At 41.1% G+C, this 18,317-nt stretch overlaps 2 protein-coding genes across 2 annotated transcripts; one reads left to right on the top strand and one right to left on the bottom strand.

The window, feature by feature from the left end:
- Positions 1-150: 150 nt before the first annotated feature.
- On the bottom strand, positions 151-4,333 carry tmem30b (transmembrane protein 30B). Its single transcript, XM_063909671.1, has 8 exons — positions 4,192-4,333; positions 3,548-3,743; positions 3,143-3,250; positions 2,933-3,040; positions 2,706-2,796; positions 2,487-2,624; positions 1,936-2,142; positions 151-901 (listed from the first exon to the last, which is right to left on the bottom strand). Exons 2-8 carry the CDS (start codon positions 3,734-3,736, stop codon positions 723-725), a joined length of 1,020 nt encoding a protein of 339 aa, XP_063765741.1. The 5' UTR covers positions 3,737-3,743; positions 4,192-4,333; the 3' UTR covers positions 151-722.
- Positions 4,334-4,605: 272 nt separating this feature from the next.
- On the top strand, positions 4,606-18,018 carry kdm1a (lysine (K)-specific demethylase 1a). The gene is given in 23 exon segments (XM_063909496.1): positions 4,606-4,671; positions 5,439-5,490; positions 5,998-6,291; positions 6,705-6,870; positions 8,516-8,566; positions 8,569-8,648; positions 8,756-8,834; positions 8,945-9,037; positions 9,149-9,255; positions 9,468-9,549; positions 9,872-9,966; positions 10,733-10,750; positions 10,959-11,101; positions 11,206-11,296; positions 11,868-12,002; positions 13,399-13,472; positions 13,999-14,110; positions 14,235-14,367; positions 14,478-14,665; positions 15,518-15,632; positions 15,767-15,894; positions 16,337-16,483; positions 17,021-18,018. Coding segments are annotated over 22 exon segments (2,577 nt in total). The 5' UTR covers positions 4,606-4,671; positions 5,439-5,445; the 3' UTR covers positions 17,222-18,018.
- Positions 18,019-18,317: the final 299 nt, after the last annotated feature.

The raw sequence follows: 18,317 nt of genomic DNA, 5'->3' as shown, positions 1-18,317 counted from the left end.
TATGAGACCTGTTTAAGCAATATTATTCCTTAACGGGTTTGTATTTATTTATTACTCTAATAATATAGTGGTTAAGTGATTAAAACTAAATTAGCGTAGCAAGGCAATGCTGCCTTTGGAATCAAAGTGTCATAATAAGACAGACGGGAATTGTTTTAAAGACATTTTATTAAATAAATATCAACATGAAGTAAAATCTAAGAAATCACAAGAGTTAAAACATGAGCTTGCATAGTCTGTGCACCAGATACCTGAGTTAATATTCCCACAATTAACAGCATTATTTCTAAGCTAAACATCCCATCTTTCACATATTCCAGTATACATTCTTGTCTGTATCATATGGCTTATCAAACAGTTTATGGCTTTAATATATTGTTACTGACCTAAAATGAGGAGGCAGCTCATTAAGTAACAACGAAGAACCGACCCCTTTCAGCTCGTTAACCTTTAATGAAGGGTAGCTGACTTTGCATTGTTTTTAGCTTAATATTTAAGATTTAACCATATCGGAATTCATTATATTTTTGCAGTCATAGGGAAATTCCAGTGTCAAGGCTTGCCTCAAAATTACACAAGAGTTCTTCTCCTAAAGATACATCTTAATGTGCAGCACAACTTTATGCTCCAACTTTTTAGTGAGCACTGCGCTTTCCTAAAACCATTGAGTAAAAAGGGAAAAATGTTGATCAGGTAGATAAATCATTGCAGCCTCCAGGCACTCAGTCATCCTCAGGAAACTTGAATTTAGCATAGACAATGAGCATGACTATGGACATCAAGACGCACAATGAACCAACTACAAGGTAGGCAATGCCGAGGAACTCATTCTTTCCACCCATCCAGGACACGTTGCTGAACACCACCTTCTTTGTCCCATGGAAGCTCAGAACTGGATAGTCTGGGGACAAATGTTAAGGATATACAGAAAAAAAGGAAACACATTAAAAAAGTGACATCGGGCCAGAATGTTACCATAATAATTAAATTTACAAAACAACTTTAAGTTACTAGGATTTACAACCAGAGTGTTGCACATTGAACACATTCAGTACCAACCCTGTAGACTTGAATGTTTAAATAAAAACAAAAAAGCATTTTTTTTGGAGACTCATTTCGTTTCACCAATATATCCAAGATAGCAGACACTAAACATACTTGCACTGTATAATTCATCAGAGCAATGGCTGCCTGAACCAGTAGAGAAAAATACATCTTATCTTTGGAAACAAATTTGTATACACAACTATACATAAGTATTTAAATGTTTTAAACGGACATTTAACTTGGAAACACATTACTACACCCTGTTTGAGGTATTTGAATAGGCCTTCATTGGCTTTAGGTTGACGGAAATCATCATGAGACAATTATTTGCCTAGCACATTTACTTATGTCAAACGATTTGAATTCTTCTTTAGTGTGGGGTTTTGTTTTTAAATCAAGGAAGTCCTGAGTCATTGTGTTAACTCTCCTCAGGGTAAAACAGAACCACACCCAACAAGTTAAACAAGTTAAACCAAGCTGCTGCTGTTGATGTAACATGACACAAAACGCGGCCATACAATGGCTTGCACCTTTACTTGAAGCTTTGTAAATCGTATCAGGTTGATGGAACAGTTTAAAACTCCTTTAAACCACATAGATATTCTGGTTTGATTCATAAAACATCATCATGAGGAGTTTCAACTGGATTTAAATATCACACTCCTCAGTTAATTAATTTCTTGTATTTTTCCATACTCACTGAATGAAAATGCATTACCAAATTCTTGTTCTGTCACTGAAAGGTGACATTTTTAATATGGATTTGTGTGATGGTAAAAATATTCAAAAGAGTCTAATTAAAACATGGCTGGTATAATCTCTGAACCCAGGACTAAAAGTACCATCCTTAAAATCCTTCCTAAATCTGTAGTATGTATAAAAGGATACTGTAGGCGATTTTAAGACTGTAGTTTCCAGCTGGCAGACCCTTTTCATATTCCCCCTCGGTGATTCGTCGATACAGCTTTCTGAAATCTGGCAGGGCAGCTCTCCTCATCCACACCAGGAAATCTTGATTGATGAAGCCGTTGTTAGCAGGGTCTGAGGTGTCCAACTGGTAAGCGGGCTTGGGCCAAGATATGGGTTTGACAGTACCTGGAAGACAAACTTACAGTCAGCTATCATGTTTTATACATTATATGTTGTTCATGTTAATACCCCTGCCAAGAATGTCATGTTTTCTGTTCCGTTTGTATGTTTTTCAGCACGATTACAGAAAAACGACTACCCTTATTTTCATGAAAGGCTGTAGCATTGATCAGTGAAGAACACATCACAATTTGGAGTGAATACGAATAGTGGTGGGTACACTCAAAATACAACTCCTTTACTACTTTGTTAAATCCTTGTTAAAACCCCATTCATTTTGAGCAGACCTGGAACGACCAGAAATACAACAATATTAATCATTAAAATAATACTATTCGTTAAGTTACTACCGTTGAAAGCATTCTTCAGAGGTGTCACAGTGGGGTTTCGGTACTTGACATTGTAGTCTGTCCACCAAGCAATCCCTTTTCCATCCAAGGGCACCAGCTTCTTTACACCATTGACAACCCTATACAGCACGAAAGTGTCTTTAAAAAAAACAAAAACAATAATTAATACATCCAAAATACAGTCAATTAACTTTAGTATTAATGATTATCCTTACAAACCATTGAACATGCTGTTTGCTATTGCTCCACAGGGTACAATTGGCTTATCGTTGCCATTCAAATCAAAGGGTGAACAGCTGTCACTGGGACTCTTCAAGAGACAAAACAGAAAAATCCTTATTTAAATAAATCTAAAGTATTTCTTTGTAATTCAGACAGCAACAGAAATGAAAATGAGAACGTGGTTATTATTATTTTTTCAATTATTCAATTTTTTTTTAACTCACGGTAAAAGCATCCAAGTCCCCAGACAGCTGGTCATCATCTCTGGACGCAGCATACTTCCTGTAATTCTGGAAGTAGTTTGACAAACCATAATAAAAGAACACGGGTCCCTGTTGAGGAAAAGAGAATCACAAAAACACAGCAAAGGGTCAGTTCCAATTCATCATTGTTTGTATATGTGTGAATGTTACTTTGCAGAACTCCAATAGAACCTCAAAGAGACTGTCAAGGGAGAATTCCAGGTTGCACACACAGTTCTTGACATCTTGGTCTGAGCACTTGAAGCATGGGGAATTTTTGTCCTCACCAGTGTAGTCGATCTGTGAAGTAAAGAACAAGAAAGGTGTTAATAATTGATGGCTACAGCACCTATCCATCCATCTGATGTTTCTGACACCACACCTCATTTAACTCACAACAATATTGCCTACAAAAGAAAAGTCTGTAAGCAGTTTACAGTTGGACTGCATGTCCTTATATTACTTAACACTGAAAACCAAAGAAGTTTAAATATCAACTTTGGGTTTGTTTACATCTACCATCTACATGTTTAACCTGGTCTCTTCCCTTTCTTTTTGCTGATGATATCAACATGCCACAATTGATTTAGGTCATACCTCCAACACCTCGATGCTCCGTGAAGTGACAAAGAGAGCAACGCCAATGCCAATGAATGCCAGGCCGATGAGGACAAAACCTGGGATGACAATGCCAGCAGAGAGCATGGGCTGCCATGCAGGAAGCCTCTGCTGAGTGAAGGCTGTGTTGTCAGGCCGGTTGGCTATTTCCTTTTCTGCCTTCACCATTTTGATTCTGTTGGGTAGATTGTTGAACAGCTCACCAACTTGTGAAACTCGGGCTACACGGTATCATACTTTTAGTGCAATACATTAGCCATGGCAAACATAAGAAACACATCCAGTAAAATCTACATCAGTGAGCCACTATTGTACCTGTCCTGACAGAGAATTAAAGATTTCTTCTGTTTCAAGAGTATACTTCAATGTTTCAGTGCATGTAATTTCAGACAGTAATTATATAGCGTATTTACAAAAAAATCGCCCACCCCACCCCACCCCAAAAGGCGCTTCATATCAAACACAAAAATCTTGAATTTTAATTCCCAACCGTCTCTTTTCAACAACACAGCGAGGAGCCGTATTGAGACAAACATTTCGCTCACTTTCAAACTCACAGCGAGATAGTCAAATTCACACACAAACACATACAAATTTACTTCAGGATTTCAAGTGTTACTTACATTACAATCGGCTCAAAATGGTGCAACAAAGGAGTCAACAAAAAGCCGGAACGCTTTCCCGAATAGTAGGCGCCACACAAGCTCACCTTTACCTATCTAGCACCGCCCTTCTGCCCATCCTCTTCTTCTTCCAGACTGACGTCAGTTTTTGTGCAGAGCTTTTACTTTTTTTTACGTAAAGGGAAGACAAGGGGGGCAAAAAAATCTTAAACTTTATGGTTTTACTTTCATACCTAAAAACAATTCAATTATGTATTTAAAAACAGTGAATTTATTATGCATGTTTAAACTAAAGTAGATCCAATGCAGCAGTTCTCATTGTAAAATCCCCGCCTACTTATTGATTGACGTTTGTTTTGACCAATTGTTTTGTAGTGTGGTATTGGGTAATGTTTTCTGTCCACCAATCACGGAAGAGTTCATTGAAAGGAGTCCTACTACTCTGCCGTCTTTGTGTTGACATTTTGGGAGGACTGAGAGGTAATATTAATAATTTCAATATTTAATGCTTACCTTTACGTTAAAAGCAACAATGGAGCATGGTAAAGGGAAGTCTGCCGACTGATTCGTTCAGTTTATAAACGCATTAGAGGCGAAGTCGGCGCTTTGTTTTTCACTAGGTCGCACCTGCTACTGTGCCAGTAGTGCAGCTAGCCATGTCTCATTGTTAGCGCCGTTAGCTAACATGGCATGGTCTCGCATAATATGTGAAAAGAAAATGAATTAGAATCGACCCAATCTATGTTTGCAGTACGGCCCTTGGCGGAATCCCATTAAATAAACAAAATTGTATGTTGATCTGTCTTGTATACGAGTTGCTGTCTAGAACAAAGCTACCGTTAGCCAACGCTAGCTAACGTTAATAGCGTTAGCTAGCATTCTGTTGCTAGCTTTACAGTTTACATGATAGCTAACAAAGTCAATTTGATCAGGATTGATATCTAGCAACTACAAATGCTCTCTGCAAAAGTTGCCTGTCCTGTTCAAGTTTCTAATCGAAACACCCGTGTTCATTACACATTCAGCTTTTTAATGTTTTTTTTCGAGTGAGCAACCTCACTTGGCTGAGTCCTGATAAAACAGTGAGCTATTCCTTTTATCTGATGGTCTTGTAATGTTCAGATGATATTTGCTAACACATTTTCAAACAGGTATCGCTTGATCTCAATGTAATGTAAAAGGCCAACATGTTTTGTAAAGTTGGTCCTGTTCGTAACAATATTTCTGGTTCTGTCTTCATTTCTTAGTGTTTGAATGGATATTACCAGGTGCCCGGAGAAATGGGTAAAACAGGAAAAGGTTACTATAACCATGGAGCCCTCATTTCATAAATCATGACATTCATCCTGAGTTAGCTGACGTAACTTGAAACATCTAGTAATGCAAATGTGCCATTTTTGGGTGAAGCATCTCCCAAAGCCAGAGAGAATTTGGTGGTTGTTAGCCTTTTGTTGCAGGTGCATTCACTGCCCCCGAAAGCAAGTGACCAGTAGACATTGGGGGTGTAAACAATGTTTCTGGAGTTAACTTGTGTGAAAACCACTGGCAAGTCAGTGAAATTACCATTTTGTAGGCTTACACTCACATTTGGGAATGCTAAAAGGTTTTTGTTTTTCCTGTTCAACACACACAACCTACACGTCATCATTTTCATCATTTAAAAAGAATAAGATTTTGTTATCTTTTTTTTCCTTTAATACTGTATTGAAATTTCAACCGTTTCTCTTTAATAAAAATATAATTTGGGCTGTAGTGTGTTTCTTATGATGTTTTCTTTCCTAAAAATGTGGTTCCCTCTTTGTTCAGGAGAGGCCTCCAACATCGTCTATGATGCTGTCTAGCAAGAAGTCAGATGCTGGCTCCTCTTCCTCATCCACATCATCTTCTGCGGGAGCAGCAGGAGGGGATAGGGTCCCCGTTGCTGATGCCCAGACTGGTCCATCAGCCTCATCTGCAGGCCCTTTGGATGTAAAGAAAAAGGAAAGGTCATCCCCTAGTGGGGAGCCTGGAGGAGCCCCCTTGCCTCACCAAGCAGGCCCCGGGGGGGCAGAGCAAGACGCAGCTGAAGTTCGCAGAACGAGTCGTCGCAAGCGAGCGAAAGTAAATATCTAAGGGTTCTCCTTCCTCCTGCTCAAGGAGGAAACCATATTGCCAAAACTGAGAATGGTGAAAATTATAATAATAATAATAATAATTTTAAAAAAGAGGGTATTTTATGGCAGTGACAAATTCATGGTATTGTATGACCATTTGTTTGCTTTAAAGAACCAATATATATGTGTCATCATTTAAACGTGATGAGCCATATTGCTATCTACCTAACATCACAAGTTCTTACTTTGTATATGTACCCCATTGGAAATGCACAACTAGTATTTGTTCATCATAATTGGTGTGATATTAATAGTGTCTTTTTCTTATACCCAGTAAGGTTTTGGCATGACGTGGGAGCTCACCGACCAATCATCGCACCCCAGGTTTTAATGTTGCTTTTATTGTGCCTAACGTTGCAGGTGGAATACCGCGAGATGGACGAAAGCCTGGCAAATCTGTCGGAAGACGAATATTACTCCGAGGAGGAGAGGAATGCCAAGGCAGAGAAAGAGAGGAAGCAAGTCATCCCTCCACCACCCCCACCACCAGAGGAGGAGAATGACAGTGAACCAGAGGAGCCATCTGGTGAGTCTGCAGTGTGATGCATCATATCAAAGCAGTGACATAAATCACAGGAAATAAACTAAATGTGATTAAGCTTTATCTTTTCTTTAAGTGATAATAACAATTTTTTTCATTGTACTTGCAAGCTGTTTTTGTTCACAGTCTGATAATTACCCTGTTTTGGATTTATGTAGAAGCATATACAGTGGGGCAAAAAAGTATTTAGTCAGCCACCAATTGTGCAAGTTCTCCAATTTAAAAAGATGAGAGAGGCCTGTAATTTTTCATCATAGGTATACCTCAACTATGAGAGACAGAATGAGAAAAAAAAAATCCAGGAAATCACATTGTAGGATTTTTAAAGAATTAATTGGTAAATTCCTCTGTAAATAAGTATTTGGTCACCTACAAACAAGCAAGATTTCTGGCTCTCACAGACCTGTAACTTCTTCTTTAAGAGGCTCCTCTGTCCTCCACTCGTTACCTGTATTAATGGCACCTTTTTTAACTCGTTATCAGTATAAAAGACACCCTGTCCACAACCTCAAACAGTCATACTCCAAACTCCACTATGGCCAAGACCAAAGAGCTGTCAAAGGAGACCAGAGACAAAATTGTAGACCTGCACCAGGCTGGGAAAACTGAATCTGCAATAGGTAAGCAGCTTGGTGTGAAGAAATCAACTGTGGGAGCAATTATTAGAAAATGGAAGACATACAAGACCACTGCTAATCTCCCTCCATCTGGGGCTCCACGCAAGATCTCACCCCGTGGGGTCAAAATGATCACAAGAACGGTGAGCAAAAATCCCAGAACCACACGGGGGGACCTAGTGAATGACCTGCAGAGAGCTGGGACCAAAGTAACAGAGGCTACCATCAGTAACACACTACGCCGCCAGGGACTTAAATCCTGCAGTTCCAGACGTGTCCCCCTGCTTAAGCCAGTACATGTCCAGACCCGTCTGAAGTTTGCTAGAGGGCATTTGGATGATCCAGAAGAGGATTGGGAGAATGTCATATGGTCAGATGAAACCAAAATAGAACTTTTTGGTAAAAACTCAACTCGTCGTGTTTGGAGGAGAAAGAATGCAGAGTTGCATCCAAAGAACACCATACCTACTGTGAAGCATGGGGGTGGAAACATCATGCTTTGGGGCTGTTTTTCTGCAAAGGGACCAGTACGACTGATCCGTGTAAAGGAAAGAATGAATGGGGCCATGTATCGTGAGATTTTGAGTGAAAACCTCCTTCCATCAGCAAGGGCACTGAAGATGAAGCGTGGCTGGGTCTTTCAGCATGACAATGATCCCAAACACACCGCCAGGGCAACGAAGGAGTGGCTTCGTAAGAAGCATTTCAAGGTCCTGGAGTGTTTATTGTTCGAGAATTGTGCACACAACAGGCAGCTCCGCGGTACTTTCCGAGCGGGCAAGGCCAGGACGGGGTGTGTCGTCTTCCCAGGACCCAGCCTACTGCAAGACAGATCAGAACCAGGTTACCAACATGCTTTATATTAAATGCCTGATTACCTGATTCCGATCAGCTGTCTGGTCTCCGGCCGAGCCACTCCCCTCACCCCAGCAGCCGGCGCTCTAACCACACCCGGCTGCCACAGACACCTTATGGTGTTAATTGTATAATTATATGGGATTTTTTTGTTTAAGGTGTAGAAGGGGCTGCTTTCCAGAGCCGTCTTCCTCATGACCGTATGACATCCCAGAGGCTGCCTGCTTCCCTGACATCATCAGTGGACCCCAGCAGACTCAGAAGGTCTTCCTCTTTATCCGCAACCGAACAGTAAGTACCGGGATAAACGCATGACTTTGTGTTTGATAAAAGGTCGATGCTACTATGGTTTTAAACATATATACTACTCTTTCTAAATTCATCTTGACTTCAAACAGCTCCAACTGTGGCTTGACAACCCTAAAATCCAGCTGACCTTTGAGGCCACTGCACAACAGCTTGAAGCTCCATACAACAGTGAGACATTTATATTATTTGAATTAACTTCCTTTTATTTTCTTTCTCTTTGCAAGAATATTTTTGTTACTCATATGTTGAGATTTGATTTGTGTATACTTTCCTTTTAGGTGATGCTGTGCTGGTCCACAGGATACACAGCTACCTAGAAAGGCATGGTCTCATTAACTTTGGCATTTACAAGAGGGTCAAACCTCTACCCAGTAAGTTCATTGTTTTCACTCTTGTAAACAAAATCCTTCACAGACACTGACCTGGGAATGGTCAGTAGTTTAAGAATACCCTCATAATGTACTCACTGCTTGTTGTTGCAGCTAAGAAGACCGGAAAGGTTATAGTCATTGGTGGAGGTGTGTCTGGCCTCGCTGCAGCCAGGCAGCTGCAGAGCTTTGGGATGGATGTTACAGTACTGGAGGCCAGGGTAGGTCCCCAACAGGGTTTCTATCAATGTTTTATTCCTAGTATTGGGTGGTCTCTTAACATTTTCTTTACAAGCTATGGTATATATCATTTAAGTATTGTATAACATTTACTGTATTTCCACAATTAATAGCATTGTGAGATTACTGCTGCTCTTTACACTTTGTAATAAAAAAGTTATTGACCTTTACAAACCTCGCTTTTTTCTTGCAGGACCGTGTTGGAGGCAGAGTGGCAACATTTAGGAAGGGGAACTATGTTGCTGATCTGGGGGCCATGGTGGTAACAGGGCTGGGTAAGATTCTGATATTTTTTTAATAAGTTAGTCACAACAGTAGTATGCCAAAACTAACTAAAAACCTAAATGATGACTGTCAAGCTACATTTTGTATCGAAGTCCTTGGTATTGGTTGACAGTCTGAAAAAGTCCCAAAGCATTCTGGGAGTAAAATCTAGTGACAGATATTCATAGATGCAAAATAAGAGGCCGTTTTTTTCACAAAGTTAAAATATTCCCTGAAGGCATTTCTACAGTTACTAACACCTACCTGTAGAGGGTGATATAGTCCATGTTTATGTTGTGTCATTGTCAATTGTGTGTTTGTGTGCTTGTTCAGGAGGGAACCCCATGGCAGTGATCAGCAAGCAGGTGAACATGGAGCTGGCCAAGATCAAACAGAAGTGTCCACTGTATGAAGCAAACGGCCAGGCTGTGAGTATAACAGCATTTCTTAATCAGTTGCCTCTCGTCCACTACACTGCCAGCTCCTCTGTTCTTATATTAACAAGTGGAATCCAGGCATACCTCATTAGGGACAACATATTAACAGACATTGCTAAAAGACTTAATTTTCTGATTCCTGAAAAATCTCTTCTAAATGGACATTTGAGCTATGATCCAACAGCTAACCATTGGGTATAACTGCAAAACATGTAGTTTTGTAATCAGGTCCTTGTGTTGTCTACTTCCTTTAACGGAAGATGTTTCCTCTTTCCTGTTCATGCTCAGTGTTTGGGTTTATAGCTATTCTCCAAACCCTGTTGTTGTCCTGAGGCAGGGGTCTGGCTTTACACCAGCCACAACACTCATTTTCCCGCTTACCCTTGCGTGTCATCAACCACAGCTCCAATTCCTTTTCAGAGCAGACAAGATATTGCCTTATGCCATTTTAAGTTGAAAATATTCCCCGCACATTAGTGTTCTGTCTGTCAACTGGCAGCAACAGTAGTAGGATGTTTAGGTTCATGTTCGGGGCACATCCATTATAGCGGGGACTAGCCAGCATGGCTCTCGAAGCATCAACATCATGTGTAACTGGTTTCCTCCTCTGCAGGAAAAGGCAAATTAAATGTTCATGTTTTGCTTTTGTGCAAACCTGTTCAAGGTTAAAGTTATGTTAACTGAATATGTTCTCTCCTCCCAACCCCTCTTGTCTTCTCAACCTCTTCCATGGTAATCCTTTGGTGAACTACTCAAGGGTGAACGATGCACAAGTGTATGTATTGGTCTATTAACATAACACATTTCTCATCTATTCTAAGTTACAAGTTGAATCATAGTGATTTGTAAATGCTATATCCATATCATTTGTGCCTTCTTTGTAGCTTTAGTTGAATCTGGCAGGGTTTTACTTCTGTTTTTTTGTATTCAATCACTTCTGTCATTAGAGTGACTGATTGTCCTTATTGTGTGTGTGTGTCTAGGTGCCAAAAGAAAAGGATGAGATGGTGGAGCAAGAGTTCAACCGGTTGCTGGAGGCCACGTCTTTCCTCAGCCACCAGCTGGACTTTAACTTCCTCAACAACAAGCCTGTTTCTTTGGGACAAGCCCTGGAGGTGGTCATCCAGTGAGTATGGTGTACACACAGGGAATAGTGATGGATTTATCCTGTACATGTGTACCCAAGGAAGAAAAACCCACTCAAAATACTAATCTTGTGTGTGTTTGCAGGCTGCAGGAGAAGCATGTAAAAGATGAGCAGATAGAACACTGGAAGAAGATCGTAAAGACTCAGGAAGAACTTCGGGATCTTCTAAACAAGGTGAGCACACATCCTCGTGTGGGGCTGCTGTGATGTATGAGGAAATGCATGTAAGCTAAATATGAATACAGAGCCAGCAGGCCTATCTTGACATAAAGACTGTAAGCAGAGGAAACAGCTACCTGATCTACCAGCACCTCTAAAGGTCTTTCATTAAGGTTTCACAATACAGGGATCTGCGCATTGGAACTATTTTTCTGAGTATTTTCTATCTTTTCTCAACTTTAAAATAAACGTTTTCTTTAATCCAACTAAAGAGGATATTTTGCAAAGTGGTGAATGACTTTTTATTTCCATTGATTTGTCATAAAATGTCAGTCAAAATATAATGGCTATTTACTTTTGGCAATCATCTGTCAGCTGTTATGTCAGATATGTGTGCATGATTGATTTGCCTATAAAGCTTAAAGATGGTATGCACTTTTAGTAAATTGCTGCTGACAGTCTTAAAGTCCCATTATGAGGAAAAGCGGGCGCATTACTGAAAGACAGTTTACATGCAAGGCGCATCTGCATCGTCTTCTCAGTACTTTCTTCCCCTCCATCCCTATTCTTTGCTTTCCTTTTTTAGATGGTGACCACTAAGGAGCGGGTGAAGGAGCTCCATCAGCAGTATAAAGAGGCCAGTGACGTCAAACCACCCAGAGATATCACAGCTGAGTTCCTGGTGAAGAGCAAGAACCGTGACCTCACAGCGCTCTGCAAAGTAAGCTCAAACACCATTTCAGAAAGAGAAATGTAAACATCAATGATTCTAAAAAAGAAAAAAAGGTACAATGAAGCTCAAAGTCCACTTTACATCCTTACACATATTTAAAAGCGGTGGGCAGTTATGCAGACTTGATGTCCAGAACAAATTCCTATGTAGAAGAACGTCAAGGAAATGTAGTTTACACCTAATTTCCAACTGTATTTCTGGATTTATTGGCTTTTGTTTGCATATTTTAAATCACTTTTAAGTAATATTAGATAAATGACATTGATAAGTATTAATTGTACATGCAGGCCATGTGGTCAACCACCACAATATCCAAGACTGAAGCACTGAATTTGTTCGGAAGCTCAACTCTTTCGCAGCAGTATTATAATGTAGACGTACTAGCATTTGTGATGAATTATTTTATGGGCTACTAGGTCAGGGTGGATGCCTCACAGTATTGTAATGCCTTTGCTCTCTAAGTAAACCAGACAGGCTGTGTTTAAGTGGTTTAATGCCTCGGTTGGATGTATTATTAGAGCAAGTACTGCTGTTTTATTTTTGCTTCAGATAAATCACCTCCACCAGTGATGCATGTGTATTTTAAAGGGAGGTTTTAGTTGGTTTAAACACAGCTGGTGTCTAAGCTGAATTAGTCTGCTACCCATCCGCTGTGTGAGAAACCACTTCAAGTCTTTGAATCACGGTCTGGCTATCTTAATGTCTGCGGATGTACACACAGACACACACTTTCAACAAGACAGGATGATTACTTGGGAGTGTGTGTGTGTGCGTGTGTGCTCAAGACTCGCATGGCTACACCATATAACAAGATTTAGGGCTGGGTCAGAATGCATTTGCTGTGAATACTTTCAGTGCTCTTGCCCTTTGTAATATTTTCCCATGTCAGCTTGCTGGCTTGTAGACGTCATAAAGACGTACAATGTTTTAGACTGGACTCAGTGGAGCTAGGGCCTGGCCTGGTAGGTGGTATTACCAGAATCTGCATGTTTGTATTGTGGTGAACTGATGAACAGGTTGAGTCAGCCCTCTGTCAAAACAGCCTTTCATTTCTACATGACCTGTACCCTATGGGTGTGTACCTATTGCACATACACGCAATGCATGCAACACACGCTCACCCAGTTAAAGAACAGCTTCTGAAGTCTGACAACAATTCAGAGTGATGCAAAATACCCTTTTTGTATTATTTTTAAATGTATAAAGCTAAAATATTAGCAAATTAGTAATATTACTGCATTGAAATCAATCTTCATGCTCAGTTTTAGTGTAACATTGTCGAGCAGTTTATGCAACATATCAGAAATATATTTAAAAAAAATCTTCTATTAATTTTCTCATGAATTCTCATCTCATCTTTGCTGTGTGTTTTGTGCCTGTGTAGGAGTATGATGAGTTGGTGGAGATGCAGGTGAAGCTGGAGGAGAAGCTGCAGGAGCTTGAGGCCAATCCGCCCAGGTAACCAATCCTTCTGAAGTGCTACTCCTTCTCTTTTTATCTGGTATAATAAGTACACTATGAAAATACCAGAAGGACATTGATCTTTTCTGTATTTGTTTACTCCTCTGTTCCCTGCATGCAAACATTATTTTGATTAATGGTTAAATCACTTTTAAAAACCAAATGTTACGAATGAAACTAAACTTAATGCGTAACTCGTAACGATGCCATGCTATAAGTGGCTATTTGAAAGCAGCACTGCCCTATGCCCTGAAGTGGAAATAGTCTTAATGTTTATGGAAGATAATTGTTTGTTGGAGCCCTGCAGCCCTTGGCAACAGTTGTTTACCTGTGTATCTCCGTTGGCAATTTGCCTATTTTCTAGTTTCAAGTTAATGCTATGTGTCCAAGTATGTGTTATTACGTTTGCACCGCTTAGACTTAAGCTCTTTCACCGGGTGCATGAGGGAACCTGTCCCTCATAAGTGTGAATAGCTGTCAGTGTACATCACCGTGATTCTTTGCTTTCTTTTTTTTCCCACAGTGATGTTTACCTGTCATCCAGGGATCGGCAGATCCTAGACTGGCACTTTGCCAACCTGGAGTTTGCCAATGCTACACCCCTCTCCACCCTTTCTCTCAAGCATTGGGATCAGGTATATACATGTCCCCATTTTGAAATGTCAGAACGGTGCTGTCCTGAAAATGAACTTGTATTTCAAAGACCTTCAGGCCTCTTGAGTTAGTGTGCTAGGTGACAGGTCATTATTTCTTCCACAGGATGATGACTTTGAGTTCACTGGCAGCCACCTGACCGTAAGGAATGGCTACTCTTGTGTTCCTGTGGCCCTGGCTGAAGGCTTGGACATCAAACTAAACACAGCAGTGCGGCAGGTCCGGTATACAGCCTCTGGTATGTGTTTATCTGCCACAACATTCACTATGGATTTCATGTTTGATGACGTGCACAATGCATGGCTGTACAATGTGTGTAAAACTGTTTTTCATATGCTCATTCTCCAGGCTGTGAGGTGATAGCTGTCAACACGCGCTCCACAACCCAGACCTTCATATACAAGTGTGATGCTGTGCTGTGCACCCTGCCTCTCGGGGTGCTGAAGCAGCAGCCCCCTGCTGTGCAGTTTGTTCCCCCTCTGCCCGAGTGGAAGACATCAGCTATTCAGAGGATGGGCTTCGGCAACCTCAACAAGGTATGGAGCTTGGCATTTATCAGACTGAGCTCCCATCCTGTTATTTTAAGCAAATTACACCACCTCATTCTGATTTGTGCAGATTCTAAATTAGTTAAGAGGCCCCTGAATAGTCTGACAAAGTAAGTGCTAGAGATTGTAATGCTAAACCCCCCACCCTCTACAGGAAAATGTGAGCCAAATATCATGTACCACATTTTGTGCAGACCATTGCAAACTCTCAAGTCAGGTTTTAAATCATGTAGTGTGCTTCTAGCAGGAGGAAGCGTTTTGTCCCTTAGAGAGACCTCCTGCTTCGCTTGCAGTGTCATTATGCTAGGAACTTGACCTTGAGTGGTAGAGGAGGAAAAAGACAATAGATCTTTGGAATGTATTTGTTTTCTGTGCCTTGGTGGTATTATCTTGATTTATCTGGGCTTGGACGTAGGATTGAGAGTGGGATTGTAAGGCAGGTACGGTCAATGTGTAAACGATGTGGGAGGCAATTGAAGCCGGATGGCGTGCAAATGAAAGGTGCTTTTTGCCAGTGTGTGCGTACCCGGATCATTGTGCGTCACTCCTGACCCACCGGCTCTCTCTATCTCTGCTGCTGAGCATCATCTGCAGCAGAGTGGTTCATTCTCCTCAATCTACTGCAGCACAGAGGAGAATACTGCATTATTATGCAATCTAAGCTGCTACCATGCTCTCTTTCCAGCAGAGGGCGCTCTTCTACTCACACATTCATAACCATAAAGCCATGGCATTGAATGTGCTGGAACTGATATGTTCTCCACAGGATAGGAAGCTTTTGATTAACATCAGCACATTGATTGTTTTTTGACTTGTATTTGTGCTCCTCCCTGTCTGAAGGTGGTGTTGTGCTTTGACCGCGTGTTCTGGGATCCCAGTGTCAATCTGTTTGGTCATGTCGGCTCCACCACAGCAAGTCGGGGCGAACTCTTCCTCTTCTGGAACCTCTACAAAGGTGAGAAATCTATTTTAGTTTCACACTGCAGGGTTTGTGGTGTTATGATGTATTTCCTCTTCATGAATGCCCTTTGCTTCCGTAAAACATTCATTAAAAGTCTTGGTAACAAATTGCCCCATTTCTCTTTTCAGCCCCGATACTACTGGCTCTGATGGCTGGTGAGGCCGCTGGCATCATGGAGAACATCAGCGATGACGTGATCGTTGGACGCTGCCTGGCCATCCTCAAAGGAATATTTGGAAGCAGCGCCGTGCCACAGGTACACGTTTGGGCCTCAGCTGTGAAATTGACACTGCCTAGTAACAATGCATCACCCCAAAAAACAATGTCCACACTATGGCTAGCAGTTTTGTTCAAATACAACTTCATCATGTTTGATGTTTACAGAAACATAGAAGAGGGTTTTATTTTTTAAGCTCAATCTCTAGTGGGTTTTTTTCTGGTTGCATCTGTGGAATGTAAAATCTGTTTCCTGAATCGATCCCCATAACCAGCACAACTTTATACAGCGAGCGCATGTGAAAGGCACTCACAAGTGCAGTCGTATCCAAACCACGTGTGATTTTGAATCATTTGCTCGTGGTTTCATATCTGATCAAATCATATGCTTGGATGCCAGTGTTGCAGCAGTTAACAGGTCCCTCTATTGTCAAAATGGAAATGACTAAGAAGTATCTTTTGTTGTTTTCTCCTCATCACAGCCAAAGGAAACCGTGGTCACTCGTTGGCGTGCTGACCCCTGGGCCCGGGGCTCCTACTCGTACGTTGCTGCAGGTTCTTCAGGCAACGATTATGACCTTATGGCTCAACCCATCACGCCTGGCCCCGCGATACCAGGAGCTTCACAGGTGAGCACACAGAATCCATAGTCGCTGATAACAAGAGAAAACTCCAAGGGACTATTATTCAAACATGCCTTTATCGTAATGTTTGATCTGCATTAAGCCTTCGTCAGACGTAAAAGGAAAAACTGTTGGCGTTTGTATTTAGGTCTTCCATGACTATGCTATTACAATTGAGGCATTTGAATGGTTGAATGAGTTTTCTTGGTGTTTACATTTTACAAAATCCTGAGTCTCGAGGTTTGTGTTTGGGCAAGAATTTCAGTTTATTGCGTGTGTGAAAGCGAAGGAGAACAGGCATCCCAGCCTACCCACAATACTCAACCAAACCAAAGCAGAGCTGTTTCTTCTCCACACAAATGTTTTTCCCGCTGTTTTGATGTTGGCATGCTGATTGAGTCCTATTTATGTGTTGGATGATGAGTTCTGGCAGTTGACTACCACACTTTTTCCTCTCTCAACGTTGTTTTCCTTTAATCCCTTATTACATTGGGGACAATCCAACTTAGCTCTGAACGTATTTTTTCTTCTTTTTCCTCTCAGCCTGTTCCTCGTCTCTTCTTCTCTGGGGAGCACACGATCAGGAATTACCCCGCTACAGTTCACGGCGCCCTGCTCAGCGGGCTCCGGGAGGCAGGGCGCATAGCAGATCAGTTCTTGGGTGCTATGTACACACTTCCCCGACAGGCCACTCCCACAACAGCCAGCAACCCTCAGCAGGCTCCGCCTACTCCCAGTGTCTAAAATTGCCTCTGTAACTGCCAACTCTGGACTTAAAGACCAACTTCAACAGTTAATGAGAAAAAAAAAATTCATGAACTGTAGACTTTTCTGAACGGGATCCTGGAAGTCCATGACAACACTTTGCATTAATGCCTTTGCTCAAATAATAACACAGAAATTATTTTCTGGCTATGATATGAAATTGAGATTCCTTGTATGGAGTATTTCATTTCTTAAGACTATTTTGCAATGTTAGTGACTGTTGACATTAATATAGAGACAGATTCTACAAACACTTGGCTATGCTAAAGGATGACTAATAAATTCCCATTTTGTTACATAGTAATGGAATAACTCATCAATCCTAAATGTTATGTCCCAGTTAAAAACCGAAGCATGGCTTTATGTTTGGAGTGTTTCAGTGTATTTTATTCCATGTGGAGCATGTCTGCAAAACCCAACATCTATTTATGTGCCCTTGTCTAAATCCTAAATGTACACACACCATTGAGCCAGATATCATTGGTAAGACAGATGACCAACTGAGTAGCACAGTCTCAACCTCAATGCCTTGTCTTGGTTGTCTTAAAACATTGCTATGTACTGTAGCTTTACGCCTCCTAAATTTACTTTCTACCACCTAGGTTGCAGAGTGTAGTGAATATAGTTTGTATTAAATGATAAAAAAGAAAGATATGTTGAAAGAATTGTGAATGTTTTTTGTTACCATAGCAGGTTTAAGGATTTTATCATGGCTGTCATCACATACTTTTTTATATTTTCAGTTGTTTTGTTATTAAAAGAAGACATGAATTGTTTCTTGGTATCTGCGTGTTTAAAAAAAAAAAGACGGGTGTGTATGCAGATCTCTAACGGAACCAAATGCTTCCCGCCGATGTGTAGTTTCTGTACTTGCACATGCATGTAAAAAAGTAACATGGCTGCTTCTGCTTTGACCTGCCGATGACCCTCCTTCCCTGCAGACCTGGCTGCGTCCCAGGGTCTGTGGCACTGTGTGTGTGTGTGTGTGTGTGTGTCTGTGTGTGTGGGAGATATGAGGGTCCCTGGCAGCAGCTCCACATAGTGGGAGATCTGCTGAATGAGGGGGGAGATTAAA

The sequence above is a fragment of the Eleginops maclovinus genome, chromosome 19, assembly GCF_036324505.1.
Source record: "Eleginops maclovinus isolate JMC-PN-2008 ecotype Puerto Natales chromosome 19, JC_Emac_rtc_rv5, whole genome shotgun sequence".
In the NCBI taxonomy this organism is placed as follows: domain Eukaryota; kingdom Metazoa; phylum Chordata; class Actinopteri; order Perciformes; family Eleginopidae; genus Eleginops; species Eleginops maclovinus.
This window is presented reverse-complemented; position numbering and strand designations above follow the sequence as displayed.

Bases quoted from the DNA above. Each gene is read 5' to 3' on its own strand.
- tmem30b (XM_063909671.1), bottom strand. From the start codon at position 3,736: ATGGTGAAGGCAGAAAAGGAAATAGCCAACCGGCCTGACAACACAGCC. The intron at 2,143-2,486 runs GTAGTAACTTAA...TTTGTCTTCCAG, and splicing joins TCTGAAGAATGCTTTCAACG to GTACTGTCAAACCCATATCT. The intron at 902-1,935 runs GTATCCTTTTAT...ATTTGTCCCCAG, and splicing joins CAGTCTTAAAATCGCCTACA to ACTATCCAGTTCTGAGCTTC.